Source organism: Arvicola amphibius, chromosome 10, assembly GCF_903992535.2.
Source record: "Arvicola amphibius chromosome 10, mArvAmp1.2, whole genome shotgun sequence".
In the NCBI taxonomy this organism is placed as follows: domain Eukaryota; kingdom Metazoa; phylum Chordata; class Mammalia; order Rodentia; family Cricetidae; genus Arvicola; species Arvicola amphibius.
The window spans coordinates 95,478,484-95,495,995 of NC_052056.1; the positions used below are offsets into that span (position 1 = coordinate 95,478,484).

General features: G+C 52.5%; 1 protein-coding gene across 3 annotated transcripts; it reads right to left on the reverse strand.

Moving 5' to 3' along the window:
- Nucleotides 1–5: 5 nt before the first annotated feature.
- Slc12a9 (solute carrier family 12 member 9) lies at nucleotides 6–16,502 on the reverse strand. 3 transcript variants are annotated; one of them, XM_038346452.1, is made up of 14 exons: nucleotides 16,375–16,502; nucleotides 15,408–15,630; nucleotides 15,077–15,211; nucleotides 14,116–14,247; nucleotides 10,484–10,792; nucleotides 9,669–9,776; nucleotides 9,443–9,554; nucleotides 7,772–7,929; nucleotides 7,573–7,655; nucleotides 6,736–6,860; nucleotides 6,408–6,600; nucleotides 6,092–6,266; nucleotides 5,378–5,524; nucleotides 6–1,253 (listed from the first exon to the last, which is right to left on the reverse strand). In XM_038346452.1, the coding sequence occupies exons 2-14, from the start codon at nucleotides 15,586–15,588 to the stop codon at nucleotides 367–369; spliced, it is 2,745 nt and encodes a 914-aa protein (XP_038202380.1). In that variant the 5' UTR covers nucleotides 15,589–15,630; nucleotides 16,375–16,502; the 3' UTR covers nucleotides 6–366. The 3 variants fall into 3 exon arrangements, with proteins under 3 accessions (XP_038202380.1, XP_038202381.1, XP_038202382.1); XM_038346453.1 differs by having other exon boundaries at nucleotides 16,268–16,392; XM_038346454.1 differs by lacking the exons at nucleotides 15,408–15,630; nucleotides 16,375–16,502 and having other exon boundaries at nucleotides 15,061–15,199.
- Nucleotides 16,503–17,512: the final 1,010 nt, after the last annotated feature.

Below are 17,512 nucleotides of genomic sequence, written 5' to 3' on the forward strand. Positions count from 1 at the left end.
GCACGTAGTGTTTTGGTCTTTTATTAATGGTCAGTAGTTAGAAAAATAAAACAAAACACAAACATCACCACCCAAGGAAGTCAGGAGAGGGAGGCGGTGCGTCTGTGGCCAGGATGGGGTCACTGAGGTAGCCTAGAGTCACAGAAGAGACCAGCCCCTCTGGTCAAGGCACCAATGAAGGAAGCGGAGGCAGGCCAGGGACAGGGCCGCGGTGTCCTCCCATGTACAATGAGGACGGCCACCCGAATTAGTGTACTATGTCCCCCCCATCCAAAGAAGGCCATGGTCCCCCTAAAACATCATCCGAAGGGCAGGGTCCATTGTTGAAAATGGGCCTGCGCCCTCTCTACCCTGTATGAACAGGCGTCAGAGATCAGTACAAGTGACCGGAGTGACACCATGAACAAGAAGGGTGGGGCCTAGGTCGCGGCTCAGGATTTCCAGCAGCGCCAGGTATCTGGGGTAGCGGGCAGGATCGGCCGGCGGTCGAGGCAGGTACAGGAAGGTAAGGGCTGTAGTGGGTCCCTCCGCCCCATCCCTTCCTTCTGGCCCCCCAGGGCCTCCTCCCGTGCCTCGCCCCTGCTGGGCACGCACCAGGCCGTTGGCACTGCAAGCCAGAGCCTCAGCCTCTTCATCTCCTCGACCACCATTCACGAAGTCTCCTTCCTCCTCCTCAGGCTCCCCAGTCTCGGCCCCTTCACCCCACACCACCTCTTGCACCTCCGCCCGGATCCTGAGTTGACTCAACAGAGCCCGCAGCCTTCCCTCCGCTGCCCCAGGAGCCTCCCTAGGCCCCAAGCACAAGAAGATCCGGAGCCGGGCACTGTGCCATGCAGGCACCATGCTTAAGATGGTAGCCATCTGCAACAGGAAAAGGCCACAGACGTCCACGTAGCCGGGCCCACCCCGGGGCCGCAGCAGGTTCAAGGGCCACACGTCCACGTGATGGAGCTGAGCGCTGCTACCGGACCCCCGGCTTAGCCGCTCTGGGGGCAAAGCCCCACAAGCCCGGGCGAGAACCACATTCTTGTTCATCTTGAGAGCATCTGCCACCGTGGCCACGTAGTCCTGGGGACTGAGGGCCCTGGGGCTCCCTGGAGCTCGAGGTGGAGGAAACAGCGTGCTCAGGGCAGGCGACCCGCCCTCTCTGGCGCCCTCTGCAGGCTCGGAGAAAGCTGGGTCTGTTAGAAAATGGTCCTGGGGTGGGGCGTCATCATAGAAGCCGAGCACCAACGTGTTGGGCTTCATGCCGCCTAGGGGCAAAAAAAGGGAGGCAGGAAGGAACAGAAATCAGGATGAGGGCTGAGTTTACACCACATAAAATGCGCCCACTCACAGTTAGGTCAGCCATGAGGTATGGCATCTTACTTGGCTGGGCCCTCCCCACAGCAACATTATACGCACGTTTGCACAACGATTTGGCGTTCTTAAACACTTTCACATGCATTTATTTGACTATCTCTAGGAATAATCTCCTCCACTTTAAATATGTAAATTTCACATTAGGATTTTTTTTCCTCGGGGGGGGGGGGGGAGTGATACTGGAGAGTAAACCTGGTGTTTCACCCACGCAATCAACCACTGAGCTATGCTCCCAGTCCCAGTTCCAAGTGTTGGGATTATAGGTGTTCCGTCACCACTATCCCGTGAAGTTCATGGAGGGCTGGGATGAATCGTGGGGGGAGGGGCTTCATGCATGCTAGGTAAATGCTCCACCACTGAGCTACACAGCCCTAGCTTTGGGCTCTTTTAGGGTTAGGGTTGGTTGTTATCCACCACAGGCTTTAAATGGCTCATCCTTATCTCATTAGGAGAGGCCGTTTCATCCAGGCGTGATGGCTCCAGTCTGTAACCCCAGCAACTGGGAAACTGAGGCAGGGAGATTGCTACAAGTTTGATGCCAGTCTGAGCCACACGTTTCAGGCAGCGCAGGCTACAGAGCAAGAGCTGGTCTCAACCAGAAAACAAACAAACTGACAAAAACCCAGAGATTTGCCAGGGGTTGGTGGCGCTTGCCTTTAATACCAGTACTGGAGAGGCAGAGGCAGGTGGATCTCTGTGAGTTCGAGGCCAGCCTGGTCTACACAGTAAGCTCCAGTTTAGCCAGGGCTGTTTTACAGAGAAAGCCTGTCGCGAAAAACAAAAACCAAAGCAAAACAAAAACCCAGAGATTGAAATTGAACTCTACTGAGGAAATGAGACTTCTTCTGTAGCCCAGCTGGCTTTGAACTTGCAACCCTCCTTGCCTCAGCCTCCACGGTAGCAGAGGTTACTGCCTGCATCACCAGGCCCGAGTAAAATAAAATCAGCCTGACATCCCAGATCCCTCCAGGGGAGGATGGGACTGCAGCTGGGCACCGCAGCTTCCTCCTGTGGCAAAGTTCTAAGGACAGAGGTCTGCAGCCTGGTACCCAAGAGGAGACAGAGAGCATCTGGTGTTGTCAGAGGCCAGATCCCCGAGAAGGCGCTCACCTCATCTGAACGCGGCAACGCTGTGAGATAAGACTGTTTATTCTCTCCCTTTACAGATAAGGAAGGACCTCAGGCCCCACGCCATGAAGTCACTGGCCTAGTCCTGACCTACCTAAGTCAGCTTGGACCAACCTCCGTGACCGAAATCTCTTGTCCCCAAAGTCCCAAGGGTGCAGTAGAAAAAACATGGGCCATTCAAATTCCTGACCATAGTTGCTGGAGTTTGTGCTTTAGTTTTTTTGTTGTTTTGGTTTGGTTTTGGTTTTTCAAGACAGGGTTTCTTTGTGTAACAGCTTTGGCTGTCGGAGAGCTAGCTTTGTAGATCAGGCTGGCTTCAGATTCACAGAGATCCACCTGCCTCTGTCTCCAAAGTGCTGGGATTAAAGGTGTGTACCATCACTGCCCAGCTGTTAGTTATATATATATATTTTTGAGACAGAATTTTACTTACGTTGCCCAGGCTGGCCTTGAACTCACCGTACTACTGCCCTAGAAACCTCATTTGCAGGCTATGGCAGCTCATGCCTGCAATCCCAGTACTTGGGCAGCTAAAGTAGGGGAATCACGAGTTCAAAGCCAGCCTAGACAACTTAGTGACACCCCATCTAAAATTTTTATTTTTTTTTTTTTTTTTTTTTTTTTTTTTTTGGTTTTTCGAGACAGGGTTTCTCTGTGGCTTTGGATCCTGTCCTGGAACTAGCTCTTGTAGACCAGGCTGGTCTCGAACTCACAGAGATCCGCCTGCCTCTGCCTCCCGAGTGCTGGGATTAAAGGCGTGCGCCACCACCGCCCGGCTCCCATCTAAAATTTTTAATTATTCCCTCTCCCCTTTCTTTTTGGAAACAAAGTCTCACTGTGTACCCTGGACCTCACAGAGATCTGCCTGTCCGTGCCTCCCTGGCAATAGGGTTAAAAGTGTGTGCCCACACACTGGGCCGTTACCTTTATCATGTTATTACGGTATGCTGTGCATGATGGGGAGGTTGTGTGTGCTGGGGCCTGATGTGTAGTCAGCTCTCTGCTAACCTCCTGTGGGCACTCAGTTGTCAGGCTGGTGCTGTAAACACTGTATCAACTGAGCCATCTTGCCAGGTCTCCCCACCCCAACACCTCCAGACAGGGTTTCTCTGTGTAGCCCTAGGTGCATAGGAGATTGAGGCAAGAGGATCTCAAATTGGAGGTTATCCTGGACAACTTAGTGAGTCTCTATCTCAAAAAAATGGCTGACATGTAGAGTATCTGTAAAGTATCACTAGAATTGTGACTCAGTGGTAGAGCACCTGCCTAGAGTCCCCAGTGAGGAGCTGAGGTGTGGCTCAGTGGGAGAGCCCCTGCCTAGAATCCCCCAGTGAGGGGCAGGGGTGTGGCTCAGTGGTAGAGCCCCTGCCTAGAATCCCCCAGTGAGGGGTTGGGGTGTGGCTCAGTGGTAGAGCCACTGCCTAGAGTCCCCAGTGAGGGGCTGGGGACATGGTTTAGCGGTAGAGCACCTGCCTAACTTAAGCAAAGCCCTAGCTTCAAAACAGAGGTGTGTGTGTGTGTGTGTGTGTGTGTGTGTGTGTGTGTGTACAGAAAGAGTCACAGAGCCGGCAACACTCTATTTTATCCAAAAGCATCACCCTCAAGTATCCTTGGTAACCTAGGGACCCCGTTCTCCTCCTTCCTGCCACCCTGATTGCCTGTTTGTTGGGGTAGGGTCCGGCTGTAAAGCGCAGTCTGTCTAGAACTCCTGCCTCAGACTCCCAAGTGCTAGGACAACAGGCATGAACCATCACCCAGGCTTCCCGACTGCAGAGTCTTTGCAGGCCAGGCTCAGTTAGCGTCTCACCACGAAACCTTTGCTGACTACAGCAGTATTCAGGGCTCTCCCCGGCTCTGAATTCCGGTGCTTAACGAGCATCTACTTATCTGCAGCAGCATCTCCCTAGCCTCACTGGGTCTCAGACACTAAGCAGGATTAAGCCCAGTTAGTATTTGGATGAAAGAAATTCCGTTTTAATGGGGCCTTCTAAAGACTCAAAACAATTTTCGCACTCTCCTTGGAAAAATACTGCCCAAAGCCCAAATTCTCTCTACTTGTGGCCTCAGTAAAAAGAAAGAGCTGAGGATGGTTCTCAGTGTACAGAGTTCTGTCTGGCATGCACAAATCCCTGAGTTCCATCACCAGCACCCCCTAGAGGGGCACAGTGCTGCAGGCCTGTGATCCTGAGCGAGAGGATCAGTGGGTCAAAGTCAGCCTCAGCTAGAGGGAATCCTGAGCTCCACTGGACCTGTCTTTGAGAAAAACAAAACAAAACAAAACATGGCCAGCAAGACAGATCCGTGGTGCACTGGCTGTTTGCGGCCAACCTGGATGACCTGTGTTCAGTCTCTAGCATTCAGATGACATAGAGAGAGAACTGACTCCTGCAGGCTGTCTTCTGACCTCCACACATGCACTGCAGCATGCCTGCACATGTATGTGTGTGTGCGTGCACACACACACACACACACACACACTCACACACAAATGATTAAATGTAATTTTGGTTTGTTTTTGTTTTTCGCGACAGGGTTTCCCTGTGTAGCCCTGGCTGTCCTAGAACTCATTCTGTAGACCAGGCTGGCCTCGAACTCAGAGATCTGCCTGCTTCTGCCCCCAGAGTGCTGGGATTAAAGGCGTGCACCACCATTGCCCAGATAAATGTAATTTTTTTTTTTAAAAGCCAGCCACCAGCATCATGCCCTGTCTACGCCACATCTCCAATCAGACATTGTGGTCACTGCTATCTCTGGCTCCTGTCTTATCTGCTCTGTGTGGCGAGTCCCTTTGGCAGCCACAATCTAGCTGATTCCCTGAAGGAAGGGCAGAGACAGAAAGGGGCCACTGAGGGGGCTAAAGACAGAGAACTAGAGAACTGCAGCTCACCGAGGCCAGAGATCCGTAGCAGATGCTGAGCCCCCTGGCGCACAGAGGGTGACAGCGTGAGATCCACAAAGGCTTTCACTTGGGCACGGTCCACCAGGCTCAGCCATGCGCCATACTGGGGCTGTACAGGGTCTGATGGCAGGGAGTCTACAGAGAAAGAGAGGGGAGAGGCGGTGAAGGTACAGTGACAAACACCTGACCCCAGTGCTTAGGGGACGGTGGCAGGAGGATGACAAAATCAGGACCAGCTGGCCTGTGTAGAGAGAACCTACCACACACACACACACAGACACACACACACACACACAAAAGGACTGACAATCTAGCTCATTAGTGAAGTGTTTGCCCAGCATGTGCACTAGGCTGGTTTCAGTCCTCAGCAGTTCAAAAACAGGGGAGAGACAGAGAGCGAAACAGGGTAGGGGAGCAGCTATTGGCCAAGGTCATTTACTCTTTACTAGAGCTGGGGCTGTATTTCAATGGTAGAGCCCCTGCTTAGAATCCCCCAGTGAGGGGCTAGGGGTGTGACTCAGTGGTAGAGCCCCTGCCTAGAATCCCCCAGTGAGGGGCTGAGGATGTAGCTCAGCAACACCCTGGGTTGTTTAAATCATTTACTCTTTCCTAGAGCGCAAAGTCTACATGAATCTGGACAGAAACATGGGGCACCTGACACAGAAGAAAGGAAGGACAAGGGCGAGAAGAATAGTCACTCACCAAGGTCCCCCAGAGTGACATGGCCCAGCACATAGAGTCCCCCCTTTTTTAGCTGGTTGGCTAGTCGTAGCAGAGGCAGGGCACCCCGAGGGTTTCCCACTAGAAGCAGCAGCTGGGGCCTCCAGAACTTCACGTGCTCCTTGCGGACGTCCAGGCGGAGCAGGTACTTGCGCACCTGGGAAGCAGGAGGAGGTGGGGGGGGGGCTCCGCTCAGCAGCTGCTGCTGGGCTCTTCTCAGACAGTAACACAAGCCCTCAGGGGTGGGAGCAGGAAGCGTCCCAAGACTACCTCCCACCCTTCCTCAAGGCTCCCCGACCTGGTGGAAAAGCAAGGCTTGGCTGACATAGCCCCAACTGCTGGGTCCTCCTCGTGCGGTGAGAAGAGCAGAAAGCAGGCCCATGAGAAGGAGGGACCCACCAGCGGCCCCAGGACTGATGAGGAACATCATCAGGAGGCAGGAGGCCACCCCAAGCAGGCAGGTGTGCCAGGAGAACAGGCTGAAGGTGGGGCTGGGATGGGCAGACAGAGGGTAGGAAAAACAGTCAGGGCTGGCCCTGAACACCTGCCTCCCCATTGAGGAGGCTCCGTCCTTCCTGCTCCTCCTTTTTTTTTTTTTGGTTTTCCCAGGCATCAATGTTTCTCACCGGAAGTTGGGGGCTGAAGCCCACTCCAGACTCAGGCAAGACAGGTCCACCGCGGCATAGGCCACCAAGTAGAAGACAGTGACCACAGCAGCCAATGTGTTCAGCTTCCCAGCCAGCAGGACCAGCTGGGAACAGACCAAGAGGTGAGCATTAATCAAAAGTGCCAATTCCAAGGACCGGCCAGATGGCTCAGTGGATAAAGATGTTTGCTGCTGAGTCTAATGACCTGAATCAATCCCTGGGATTCACATTCTCGAGAACCGATTCTCCGGAGCTGTCCTCAGACATAGGTGTGCACATACACACACTCAAGTCTGGGCAACCGTTGCAGACATGTAAGCATTCTAGGCCATTCTGGGGTGCGTCTCAAGTTCCAGGGCAGCCAGGGCTACATATTGAGATTGTCTCAATGCCAGTATGTGTCTGTGTGCGTGCATGTGCATGCATGAGTGTGTACATGTGTGTGTGTCTCTGTGTGTGTGTGTGCGTGTATTCATGTGTGTGTGCATATGTGTGTGCGTGTTTGTCTGTGTTTTTGTTTTTATGCTCTAACTGGCTAGCCTGGCCACACATTTGTTGCAATCCTTGTACCTACTGAGTGTTAAGATAATATGCTTTGACCACCGACTTTATTTATTTTTAGGCTGGGTCTTATCATGCAGCTCAGGCTGGCTCCAGTCTCAATCCAATCCCCTACCCCCAAATTCAGACTACAGGTTTGCAACACCAGCTGGCCTATATCCTTATTCTCATTTATACCTCTGATCTAGACCTAAGATGGGTTCTCAATCTGCTAGCTAGAGAGTGAGGGTCAGGGCAGCTGAAAGGAAGACTTACCTGCACCAGGCCCCAGGAATACAGGACAGCACCCCAGGGGTTGCCCCCTCCAGAAACCACCTTGGCCGGTGCCAGGATGACTCCTATTAAAAAAACAAAACAGAATCATACCAGACACGTGAGTCTGGGCCTAGAGGGGCCAAAGGCAGACCCAGGAGGGCAAGCCCAGAGCAGCACGCAGACCCAGAGGGCACCACACCGAAGAGGTCATCCTGGGCCAGGGCATGCAGGATTCGGGAGGCACCGATGAGAGAACTCATGGAGGCCGAGAGTGCCGTGGCGTAGATGCCGATCAGCACAAGTGGGGGCCACAGGCTGATGCCACGGAAGAACCCATAGTCTTCCTGAAGCAGGGTCCTAGCCAGGAAGAAAAGGAAGAGGAAGGGTTTGTCAGCGAGCCATCATAAGGTCCTCATGAGAAGAGGTACTTCTGACGCTGTGTTTCTAGAGCTATGTCTCAGAGGGGGCCTTGTGATGCCAGCACTCAGGATGCCGAGTCAGGAGGGTCTGGAGTTCAAGACTAGCCTCAGCTATATATAGGGAGTTTGGGGCTAGCCTGGGTTATCTGATACCCTGTCTCAAAAACAAACAAAAGAAGTTAGGTCCTAGAGCCTGGCAGGAAGACTCACACCTGTAATCCCAGAACTTGGGAGACTGAGGCTGGAGGATGGCCATGAGTGTAAGACCATAGGATAAAACCCTGTGAAAGAACTAGTTTAGGCCAGGAAATATGGTGCACGTCTGCGGGAGGGACGAGAGAATCTCTGGTTCATCCCCAGCCTTGGTCGAGCTACAAAGGGCTGAAAGATAGCTCAGCAGTTAGGAGAACTTCCTGGTAACCATGAGGACCCGAGTTTGGATCCTAGCACCCATGTAACAAGCCAAGCATAGTTGTAGCCCCACAGGAGACAAGGGTCTCTGGATTCAGTGAGAGACTCTGCCTCAAAATAAAGAGAAGCCAGATGAGAGGGGGGTGGCAGGGACAGGCAGATTGCTGTGAGTTTGAGGCCAGCCTGATCTACAGAGCGAGTTCCAGGACAGCCAGGGCTACAAAGTGAGAGACCTTGCTTGAAAAAAGAGCAAGAATGTACTAGAGGATACTTGATTAGCCTTGGAGAGGAATGTACACATATCACACACACACGTGCACACACGCACACTCTATTTAAAACTTTAATACAAAATCAGGTGGTGGTCGCACACAACTTTAATCCCAGCAGGCAAAGGCAGGCGGATCTCTGTGAGTTCGAGTCCAGCCTGGTCTACAGAGTGAGTTCCAGGACAGTCAAGGCTACACAGAGAAACCCTGTCTCAAAAAATAAGAATTTAATACAAAATAAATTCCCCCTCAATGACTACAGCCCTGACATCTAGACAAGCCTGACCTATACATCAGAGATGCCCAGATGTGTTCATGGCATCCACCGGTTATCTCTGATCTCCCTGGAGCTTGTCATTCCCAACAGTACGCAACCAAGAGGCAAAACATTTGTACAAATACAAATGACGAGAAACGCGACTAGGGAATGCTTGTGCATGCACTACTCCGGAAGAACGGTGGGAAGAGTGCGTGTTCAAGGCCAGCCTGGGCAACATAATAACCTACTCTATCACCCCAAAAAGAAAACACAAACAACAACAAAAAACCATCCATTACTAGAAAGGACCTGCATTCCCCGCCCACCCCACTCCTACCCCCTCTCCCCACCACCCCTGCAACTCCAAAGTGCTTACAATTCAAACAGTTGCATGGCAGCTGCTGGTGACAGGCTGATTATAGCCGTCCCCATGGGTGGCACCATCTCTCTCCCATGGGGAGACAGTATCTCCCAGCCTCAGTGAGGGTCTGCCGCCTCCCTCCACCACGTACCTGTCACAGGTGAAGCTGGAGAGGAAGAAGAGCAGGATGTAGATGAAGAAGGTGTAGGCGACGGCAATGATTGTGCCCAGTGGAATGGCCCGGCTGGGGTCCTTCAGCTCCCCTGGAGAGACAGGAGCAGAGAGAAAGAGGCCAGCCTTCCTATCACACCTATCTCGCTCACGGTGGCAACCTTAACCACACACACACACCACCACCACCAAGAGCAGACTCTCACCTGACATGTTGGCCCCAGCCATGATGCCTGTGCAACCGTTGAAGAGGACAGCGAAGACGCTGGCAAAAGTCATCATGGCGCCCGTGGTGTAGTCCTCAGCATAACCAGCTGATGGAGAAGAGTATGTCAGCATCCCTCTCGGGGGTCCAGGCGTCTCCGCCCTGCCATCCCTCCCCTCCACAGCCCTGACTTCCACCCAAGCCGTGCGGGGGTCACGCGTCGCCTCCTCCCCATTCTCGGACGTCTCATGGGTCTCTTCCTCCATCCCAACTCCTCTCCAGATTCACCCGTCTAGCTCACTGTACCTGCAGGGCTTGCTCTTGCCTCCCCCAGCCCAAAACCAAGGTCAGGTTCCCCCTTCTCTGCTTAAACTACCCTTAGCCTGTCCCTCCCTGCTTCTCAGGCCGGCCTCAAATCCACTGTGCAGCCGAGGATGAGAAGGAGCCAAGTGCTGGGGTCACAGCGTGGGCCAGCATGAGTGGCTGACGTGGTCCTGGGCGGAGAACCTTGTGTTTTGTGCTCTACCAACTGAGCTACATCCACAGCCTTTCCTGGGATCTTTGTCTTTAAGGCTTATTTGTATGTTTTATTATAGGTATGGGGGGTTATGCAATGTGTGTGCAGGTGCCCAAAGGGGCCACAGATAGTGTCAGTACCCCTTGAAGCTGGTGCTATGAACTGCCTGACCTGGGTGCTGGGCACTCCTAACCACGGAAGCATCTCCCCAGCCACGCGCCTCCAGGGATCCCAAGGCCCACCCATCACTCAAGGCCCCCACCCCACCCCACCCCCCGGCACTGGAGTGTTCATCTCACCGCCCAAGTTGTCCTTTAGGGTGCTGCTGTTGAACCCAGTGAAGTGGCCATACCGGGGTGGTACAGAGGAACCATTGGTGCCTGGTCGGGGTGCTAACTGGATGTCCCGGGGTCCCACTGCCACAAAGCTGATCAGCACGGAGGCCAGGGAGCCAGAAACCAACAGGAATGTCAGAAAGGAGGCACGGGCATAGAGTCCAGCTCCCAGTGTGCACACGCCACCCACGAGGCCAAGCAGCAGAGAGCCGTAGAGCAGATTCCAGCCATAACCCTGGGGCAGAACCCGGATCCCACTGGAGCCTGTGACATCTGGAAAAAAAACAGGATTGAGATAAAAGATTGGATCCAAGGAGACACCCAGCCCTAACTATGACCCCCCTCCACCCACCTGCTACTAGAGACCTCATTTATCCTGTATCCCTTTTCAGGGTAACCCCGGCATCTTTGCTCTCTCCCAGTGGGTACCAATCTTGCTATGGCAATTTCTAGAACATTAGACCATTCTGTCTGACTAAAACCAGGCATGTCCAATCTTCTGACTTTGCAACATGACACTGTCATTAGCAAATCCTTCTCAGGAACTTCCTCTCCCCACAAAAAAATTTTTTTAATCTCATAAAGGGACGAACAAAGATGGCCAGGCGGTGGTGGTGCACACCTTTAACCCCAGCACTCGGGAGGCAGAGGCAGGAGGATCTCTGTGAGTTCAAGGCAGCCTGGTCTTCAAGAGCTAGTTCCAGGACAGGCTCCAAAGCTACAGAGAAACCCTGTCTCTTAAAACCAAATAAAGAAAGAAAGAAAGAAAGAAAGAAAGAAAGAAAGAAAGAAAGAAAGAAAGAAAAGAAAAGAAAAAGATGGTTCAGGAGGTAAACAAACCCACTGCCAAGTCAGACAAAACTGAGCTCACTCCCCCCTGGAACCCACATGGTAGAAGAAAAATAGTTCCCACAAGTTGTCTTCTGACCTCCACCAGAAAGCCACATGGCCTGCTACACACACACACACACACACACACACACAGAGAGAGAGAGAGAGAGAGAGAGAGAGAGAGAGAGAGAGAGAGAGAGAGAGAGAGAGAGAGAGAGAGAGAGAGAGAGAATGCAAGCGCTGGATCTGTAGCTCAGGTGGCAGAGTGCTTGCTTAGCAAACATAAAGGCCTGGGTTTCATTCCCAGCCCCACACAAAGCCAGGCATGGCGGCACATGCCTGTAACTTTTGGGGAGGCAGAGGCAGGAGAGTCTGGAGATCAAGGTTTTCTCCAGGACAGTCTGGGATACATGAGGCTTTTTATTTAAAAAAAATAATAATAAATAAAAGAAGGAGGGAGACGGCTCAGTTGGTAAAGTGCCTGCCATGTGTGATAGGTGTTCTTGGTTGTCAACGTGACTACATCTGGATTTGACTAAAACCCGAATGACTGGGCACACCTGTGAGGAATTTTTTTTGTTGTTAATTAAATTATTAGGAGGAAGAACCCACTTCTAATCTTTGAGGTGGGAAGATAAACCTTTAATCTGGACCACACCTTCTGCTGGCAGCCTATAAAAGGACCCGGCAGAAGGGTGCTCTCTCTCTTTGCTTGCTTGTTCTCGCCCTTGCTGGCAAGTCCACTCCTTCACTGACTGGCACTGGAGCCTGCTTCTTTGGGATGATTCTGGCTTCTACAGAAAACCAGCTGAGACATCCAGCCTACAGACGGAACAACTACTGGGTTTTGGACCTTCCATTTATAGATAGTTATTATTGGATTGGCAGAACCACAGCCTGTAAATCAGTTTAATAAATCCCCATATAGAGAGATTATATACTCTAGACCCCGGCAAATACAGATTTGGGTACCAGAAGTGGTTCTAAAGCATCCCAGTTAGCAGCACTCCTCCACGGCCTCTCCATCAGCTCCTGCCCAGGTTCCTGCCCAGTTTGAGTTCCTGTCCCAACTTCATTCAGTGACAGACCACAATGTGGAAGCGTAAAAGTCAAAGTGCAACCCTTTCCTTCCCAAGCTGCTCTGGCCATGGTGTTTCATCTCAGCAATGGTAACCCTAGCTAAGACGCCGTGAAAACCTGAATTTGGATCCCTAACACTCATGCAAATGCCAGGCTCAATGGCAAGTATCTGTCAGCTACTTCAGCAGTGCTGGTTGGGCAAAGCCGGGCAGGGCCTTGGAGCTAATTGGCTAATTGGCGAGGCGGTGCAGTCAATGGATGAGCTTCAGGCTCAGTGAGAGACCTTGTCTCAAAAAAATAAGACGAAGAGTTGGCAGTGAAAAATGTTTATTCTGCTGGGCATGGTGGTGCATGCCTTTGATCCCAGCATTTGGGAAGTAGAGGCAGTCAGGTCTCTGAGTTCGAGGCCAACCTGATTCAGAGTGAATATGAGAACAACCAGGGCTATGCAAAGAGACCCTGTCAATAATAGTAATAATAATAATAATAATAATAATAATAATAATAATAATAATAATGAAAGAGAAAGAAGAATGCTTACTTCCCTTGCAGAGCATCGGGTCAGCGCCCAGAATACACACTGCACCTTAAAGCCACCCAAAGCTCTAGCACCAGGGATTTGATGCCCTCTTCTGACTTCTGAGTTTACCTCCATGCACACAGTGCACATAAACTCATGCTGGTACATACACACACACAAAAATAATAATACAAAATAATAACATTAAGGGCTTCCTTCCTTGGAGCCTCCTCACACTCTCGGGAGTTTGTCCTTCCTTCCTTCCTTCCTTCCTTCCTTCCTTCCTTCCTTCCTTCCTTTTAAGTTTTTTCAAAACAGAGTTTCTCTATGTAGCCCTGGATGCTGTCCTGGAACTTTTTCTGTAAACCAGGCTGGCCTCAAACTCACAGAGATCCTCCTGCCTCTGCCTCCTGAGTCCTGGGATTAAAGGCGTGTGCCACCATGCCTATTTTTTTTGGAGATATTTCTTGCTTTTCCTCAATAAATCTAACTTTGCTCTGCGCAAAAAAATAAGACAGGCAAGATGGCTCAGGGGGTAAACAATGCTGCTAAGCAAGTCTGGAGACCTGCGTTTGGTCCCCCGAAATAGCACAAAGGTGGAAGGAGAGAACCAGCTCCACAAAAGTTGTCCTGTGACCTCCACGCTCAAACCATAGTAGGCGTGTGTCCTCCTGACATACACACAACAATAAAACAATTAATGACTACTCGAACAAATCAGGTAAAGAGCAGTAGAGGAAGACAGAGAACACTGACCTTCGGCCTCCATATAGGCATGCTCAGGTAGGCTCACTCACACATACACATTTACACGTCACACGTGTACGCCCCACACTCGCCACTCCACCCCAAAAAAGAAAAGAAAAACATACATATCTGAAAAGAATCTAATGTTGTACATAAGCTTAAAATTTTGTGTTGGGAGCATTTATAGCTAGCTATCCTTGGCCACAAGCAGTCGCATGCGGCCAGAGGGCTGCAGGCTGGACATGCCTGGAGATGGTGCCCTGGGGACTGAGGCGAGTACGTGGCCGCCTGCAGGTCCTGCAGAAGGCAGGCCACACAAAGAGAAGACTCAGTGTGTGCATGTTGGGAAACGTGACTCCGTCATTCCAGACCCTAGAAAACTCAGCATCCCCCAGAGCAGGACAGGGAGAATACAGACCAGCCCCGAAGACATCCAGCACAGACTCCACCAGTCCCAGCAGGGACACGGCACAGCCGCAGACGTTAGCCAGGTAGAACATGAGGCCAATGCTGCCGCCAACCTCCGGCCCCAGGGTTCTGCTGATCATGACTAAAAGTGGAAGCAGGGGGTTGAGCGTTAAGGGAAAAGAAACCGAAATGGAGGAAGGGGCCATAAGTTGATCCTCTCAGCTCCACCCGTAGGTTTCCTGCAGATAGCAGCTCAGTTCTCAGCAACCCTGTACCCATGTCTTGTATCTTTGCGTAAATGACAAGAATACACAATCTTCTCCATTTTCCTACTCCTGCCAGGCAAATCTTCTCCCCTGAGCTATTTACCCTGTTCTCTTCTTACCCGTTATTTTGTCTTGTTTTTTGAGACAGGGTCTCTGCCCAATCTGGCTTCCAGCTCACTGTGTAGCCTAGGATAACCTCAAACTCCTCATCCTCCTGCCTCCATCTCCCCAGTGCTAGGATTAGGGGCATGGGTGATGCGCGCCCCACTCATTTTACTTTGAGACAAGGTCTCCATTAGTGGCCCAGGCTGGCCTTAAATTAGATCTGCAGCCCAGGATGGTCAAGAACTTTTAATCCTCCCGCTCCCATCTCCCAGGTACGCAGGGTGACAGGCCTGCATTTCCATACCCGGAATCCACTTTCCTAGGCTGTAGAATGACTATTAATGGTTGTTGTTGTTAGAGAGGAGCAGGACTGGGGATCAAACCCTGGACCTCAGGCATGCCAGGCAGGCACTCTACCACTGAGCCACAGCCTCCGCTAACTGACAGACAGTGCAGATCTCCTTCATCATCTCATCCTGTTGTTCACCATTCACAAACATTTGGCCTGTTTTCAGACAGGAGATACTGGTCCCTCCCCGCCACCCCACCGGGGGAAGACAGAACAACCCCGAGAGCCAATTCACCTATGTGGGAGGATACAGTAGGCTCCACCCCCTCTCACAGCGCCATTGGTGGCAATGGCACAGACTGAGAGGACCGTGAGTGCCAGAATGATGTAGGCGACCAGGAGCATGGCCAGGGCCTGTAGCAGCCCAGCGTGGCCCACCACGAAGCCTGAAGAGGGGGAGAAAAGCAGGTCACAAGGGACAGTTACAGCCTCTTCCCCTATCCCCGTCTCACTGGGTAGTAGAGTCCTACAGCAGAGCCACACACCAGACCACCGGAGGTCTTTCCCTTCTGTCCTCCCTCCATCTGTCCACATCTGCTAGGGACCGTCCCTAGCCCAAGCCTGGCCTGTCCCCAGACTCACCAATCCTCAGGAACACAACGATACTAAACATGGACAGGACGGTGGGCACCACCACACCCAGGAAGGTGGAGAGCTTTCGGGCTGATGCCACTCCAGATCCTCCAGCTCCATTGGGAGGGAAAGCAGCCCCCTCTTCCCCCAGAAGCCTGTAGGCCAGCAGAGGGGAGCTCTCGCTGGCCATGGCTGAGCGTGGGCAGAGGAAGCCACAAAAGAGCCAGGTGTCCTGTAAAATAGATGTTGGGGGCTGGAAAGCAATTCCTCAGAACCGTTTCCTCCCAAACAAAACCCTGATCAAACACTCAGAGCTTCCTCAAAAGGAGAGTTGCAAAGGACACACACCCACACAGGGTCAAGAAACTCAAAAGTGTCCCAGCAACTTCCCCTATATTCTCGGACCCCGGGGTATAAGTAATCAGGGCCCCTTTCAGCTCTTTGAAACCGTCCGTTCCTCTATGCCCCTAAAACTAGAGGCAGCAGAAGATCTGCAAAAGGAACACCGATTTCTCCCCGTCACACCGGGTCTCTTCTTAACTAGCAACAAGAGAGGAAGGAGATCTCCCCAAAGGGAAGTTAGCGACAAGCTGTAAGCACCAACTCCGGAGTCCTAAGCTGCACCCCTCGAGTACCCTCCCCCCGTACAGCATCTCACACATAGGCAATAAGAAACTTTCAAAGCTCCACCCGCCATCAATCTTGTCTCTGAACCCATTTCTATCGTAACCAGATTTTTCTAATTCCCTACGAGAGCCCCCCCCAAAAACTCTATCAGTCCAAACAGAGCCACCGATTGTCCAAACACGCACGCAGGCCACCTGGCATCTCGCCACACGGGGTCCCCAGGGTCCTCCTCCCCCACCCACCCGTTCTTGTCCACTTGCTCCAGTAACTGGATGCCTTAGGGGCCAGAGATCTGGCTGCGGCCGGCCAAGCGCACCCCGCAGCTGGATGCGGCAGGGTGCTCACTCACCACCCTAGGAACGCAGCTGCTCCGGGGTGATCCCCGCGCGCCTGGGGGCTCCGCTACGCGCGGAGGAGGGGGCGAGGGGCCCGGAAAAGGCAAACGGGCTACCGGGATGTCAGGCCCGGAGCCTGCCCTCCCCAGTAAGGCGTCCCATTGGTCCCGGATCAAGCCCCGCCCCAAAGGCGTGGCCCATGCACAAGCCCCGCCTGCACTCTGCCAAGCGGCTTGTGCCAGCCAAACTGCTCCACGTGCATCCCGGGTGTCATCTGCATGGTAGTGGGTGACGTTCCCCAGATGTCCCCCGTTACCACGATGCTAACGGATGCCCGAGGTGCGGATCCGACTCCACTCCGAGCTCCGAGGAACGTGTGGCGACTGCGGAAAAGTGGCCTGGAGTGGGCGGAACCGCGGCACCTGACTCAGGTGTGCGGCGGGGAACTGCGAGCGACGTCGGTCGGCGCCTTCCGGAGTCGTACGAGTCCAGTCTCTCCCGAGACCTAGAATGCCCTCGGGGTTCCAGCCTCGCCCCTTTCAGACCCGGAGAAGACCCTCTCTCCTCGTCCAGTTTCAGCTCGCGGGCTGCGCTCTTCTTGTCGGCCACCGGAGGGAGCCGTGAGCCCCCATCAGGCGCAGGTCCTAGTGGATAAGCTGCCCTGCCTGCTTTTGTGCCTGTCAGCAAAGATCGTAAAACTGTGACCCCCAACTCTCAAATTGGTGTCCCTTCCCCAGCCCTTACAGGTCTCACTAACGGCGTTTCCTCTTCTATAAAACGGGACTTAACTAAAACATCCCTCCTAAAAGAGCAGTTGAGAGATGAGCTAATCATGTAAGCTCCTTTTCTTTTCTTTCTTTCTTTCTTTCTTTCTTTCTTTCTTTCTTTCTTTTTTTTTTTTTGTGGGCGTGGGGAAGGGAGCCCTTATAGAGGCCGGGCCAGTCCTCTCAATTCGCTACGTTGCTAACGAGGACTTTATGCTTCTGATCTCTCTACCTCCACCTCCCCTGTGTTGGGGTTCCAGGTAAGGAACACATCCCGATGCTAATAGTTTATTTTCCTAAAAGAGCACCGCCGCCCCCATTAAACACCCCCCCCTTAGGCACAGTGAGAGCTGTAGCACTCAACCACACACACACCTTACCATACTCT

Coding starts and splice junctions, on each gene's coding strand:
- Slc12a9 (XM_038346452.1), bottom strand. CDS start 15,588: ATGGCCAGCGAGAGCTCCCCTCTGCTGGCCTACAGGCTTCTGGGGGAA. Junction 15,212..15,407: donor CGTTGTGTTCCTGAGGATTG/GTGAGTCTGGGG, acceptor CCCCCTCTTCAG/GCTTCGTGGTGGGCCACGCT. Junction 6,861..7,572: donor ATTCCTGGGGCCTGGTGCAG/GTAAGTCTTCCT, acceptor GTCTGTTCCCAG/CTGGTCCTGCTGGCTGGGAA.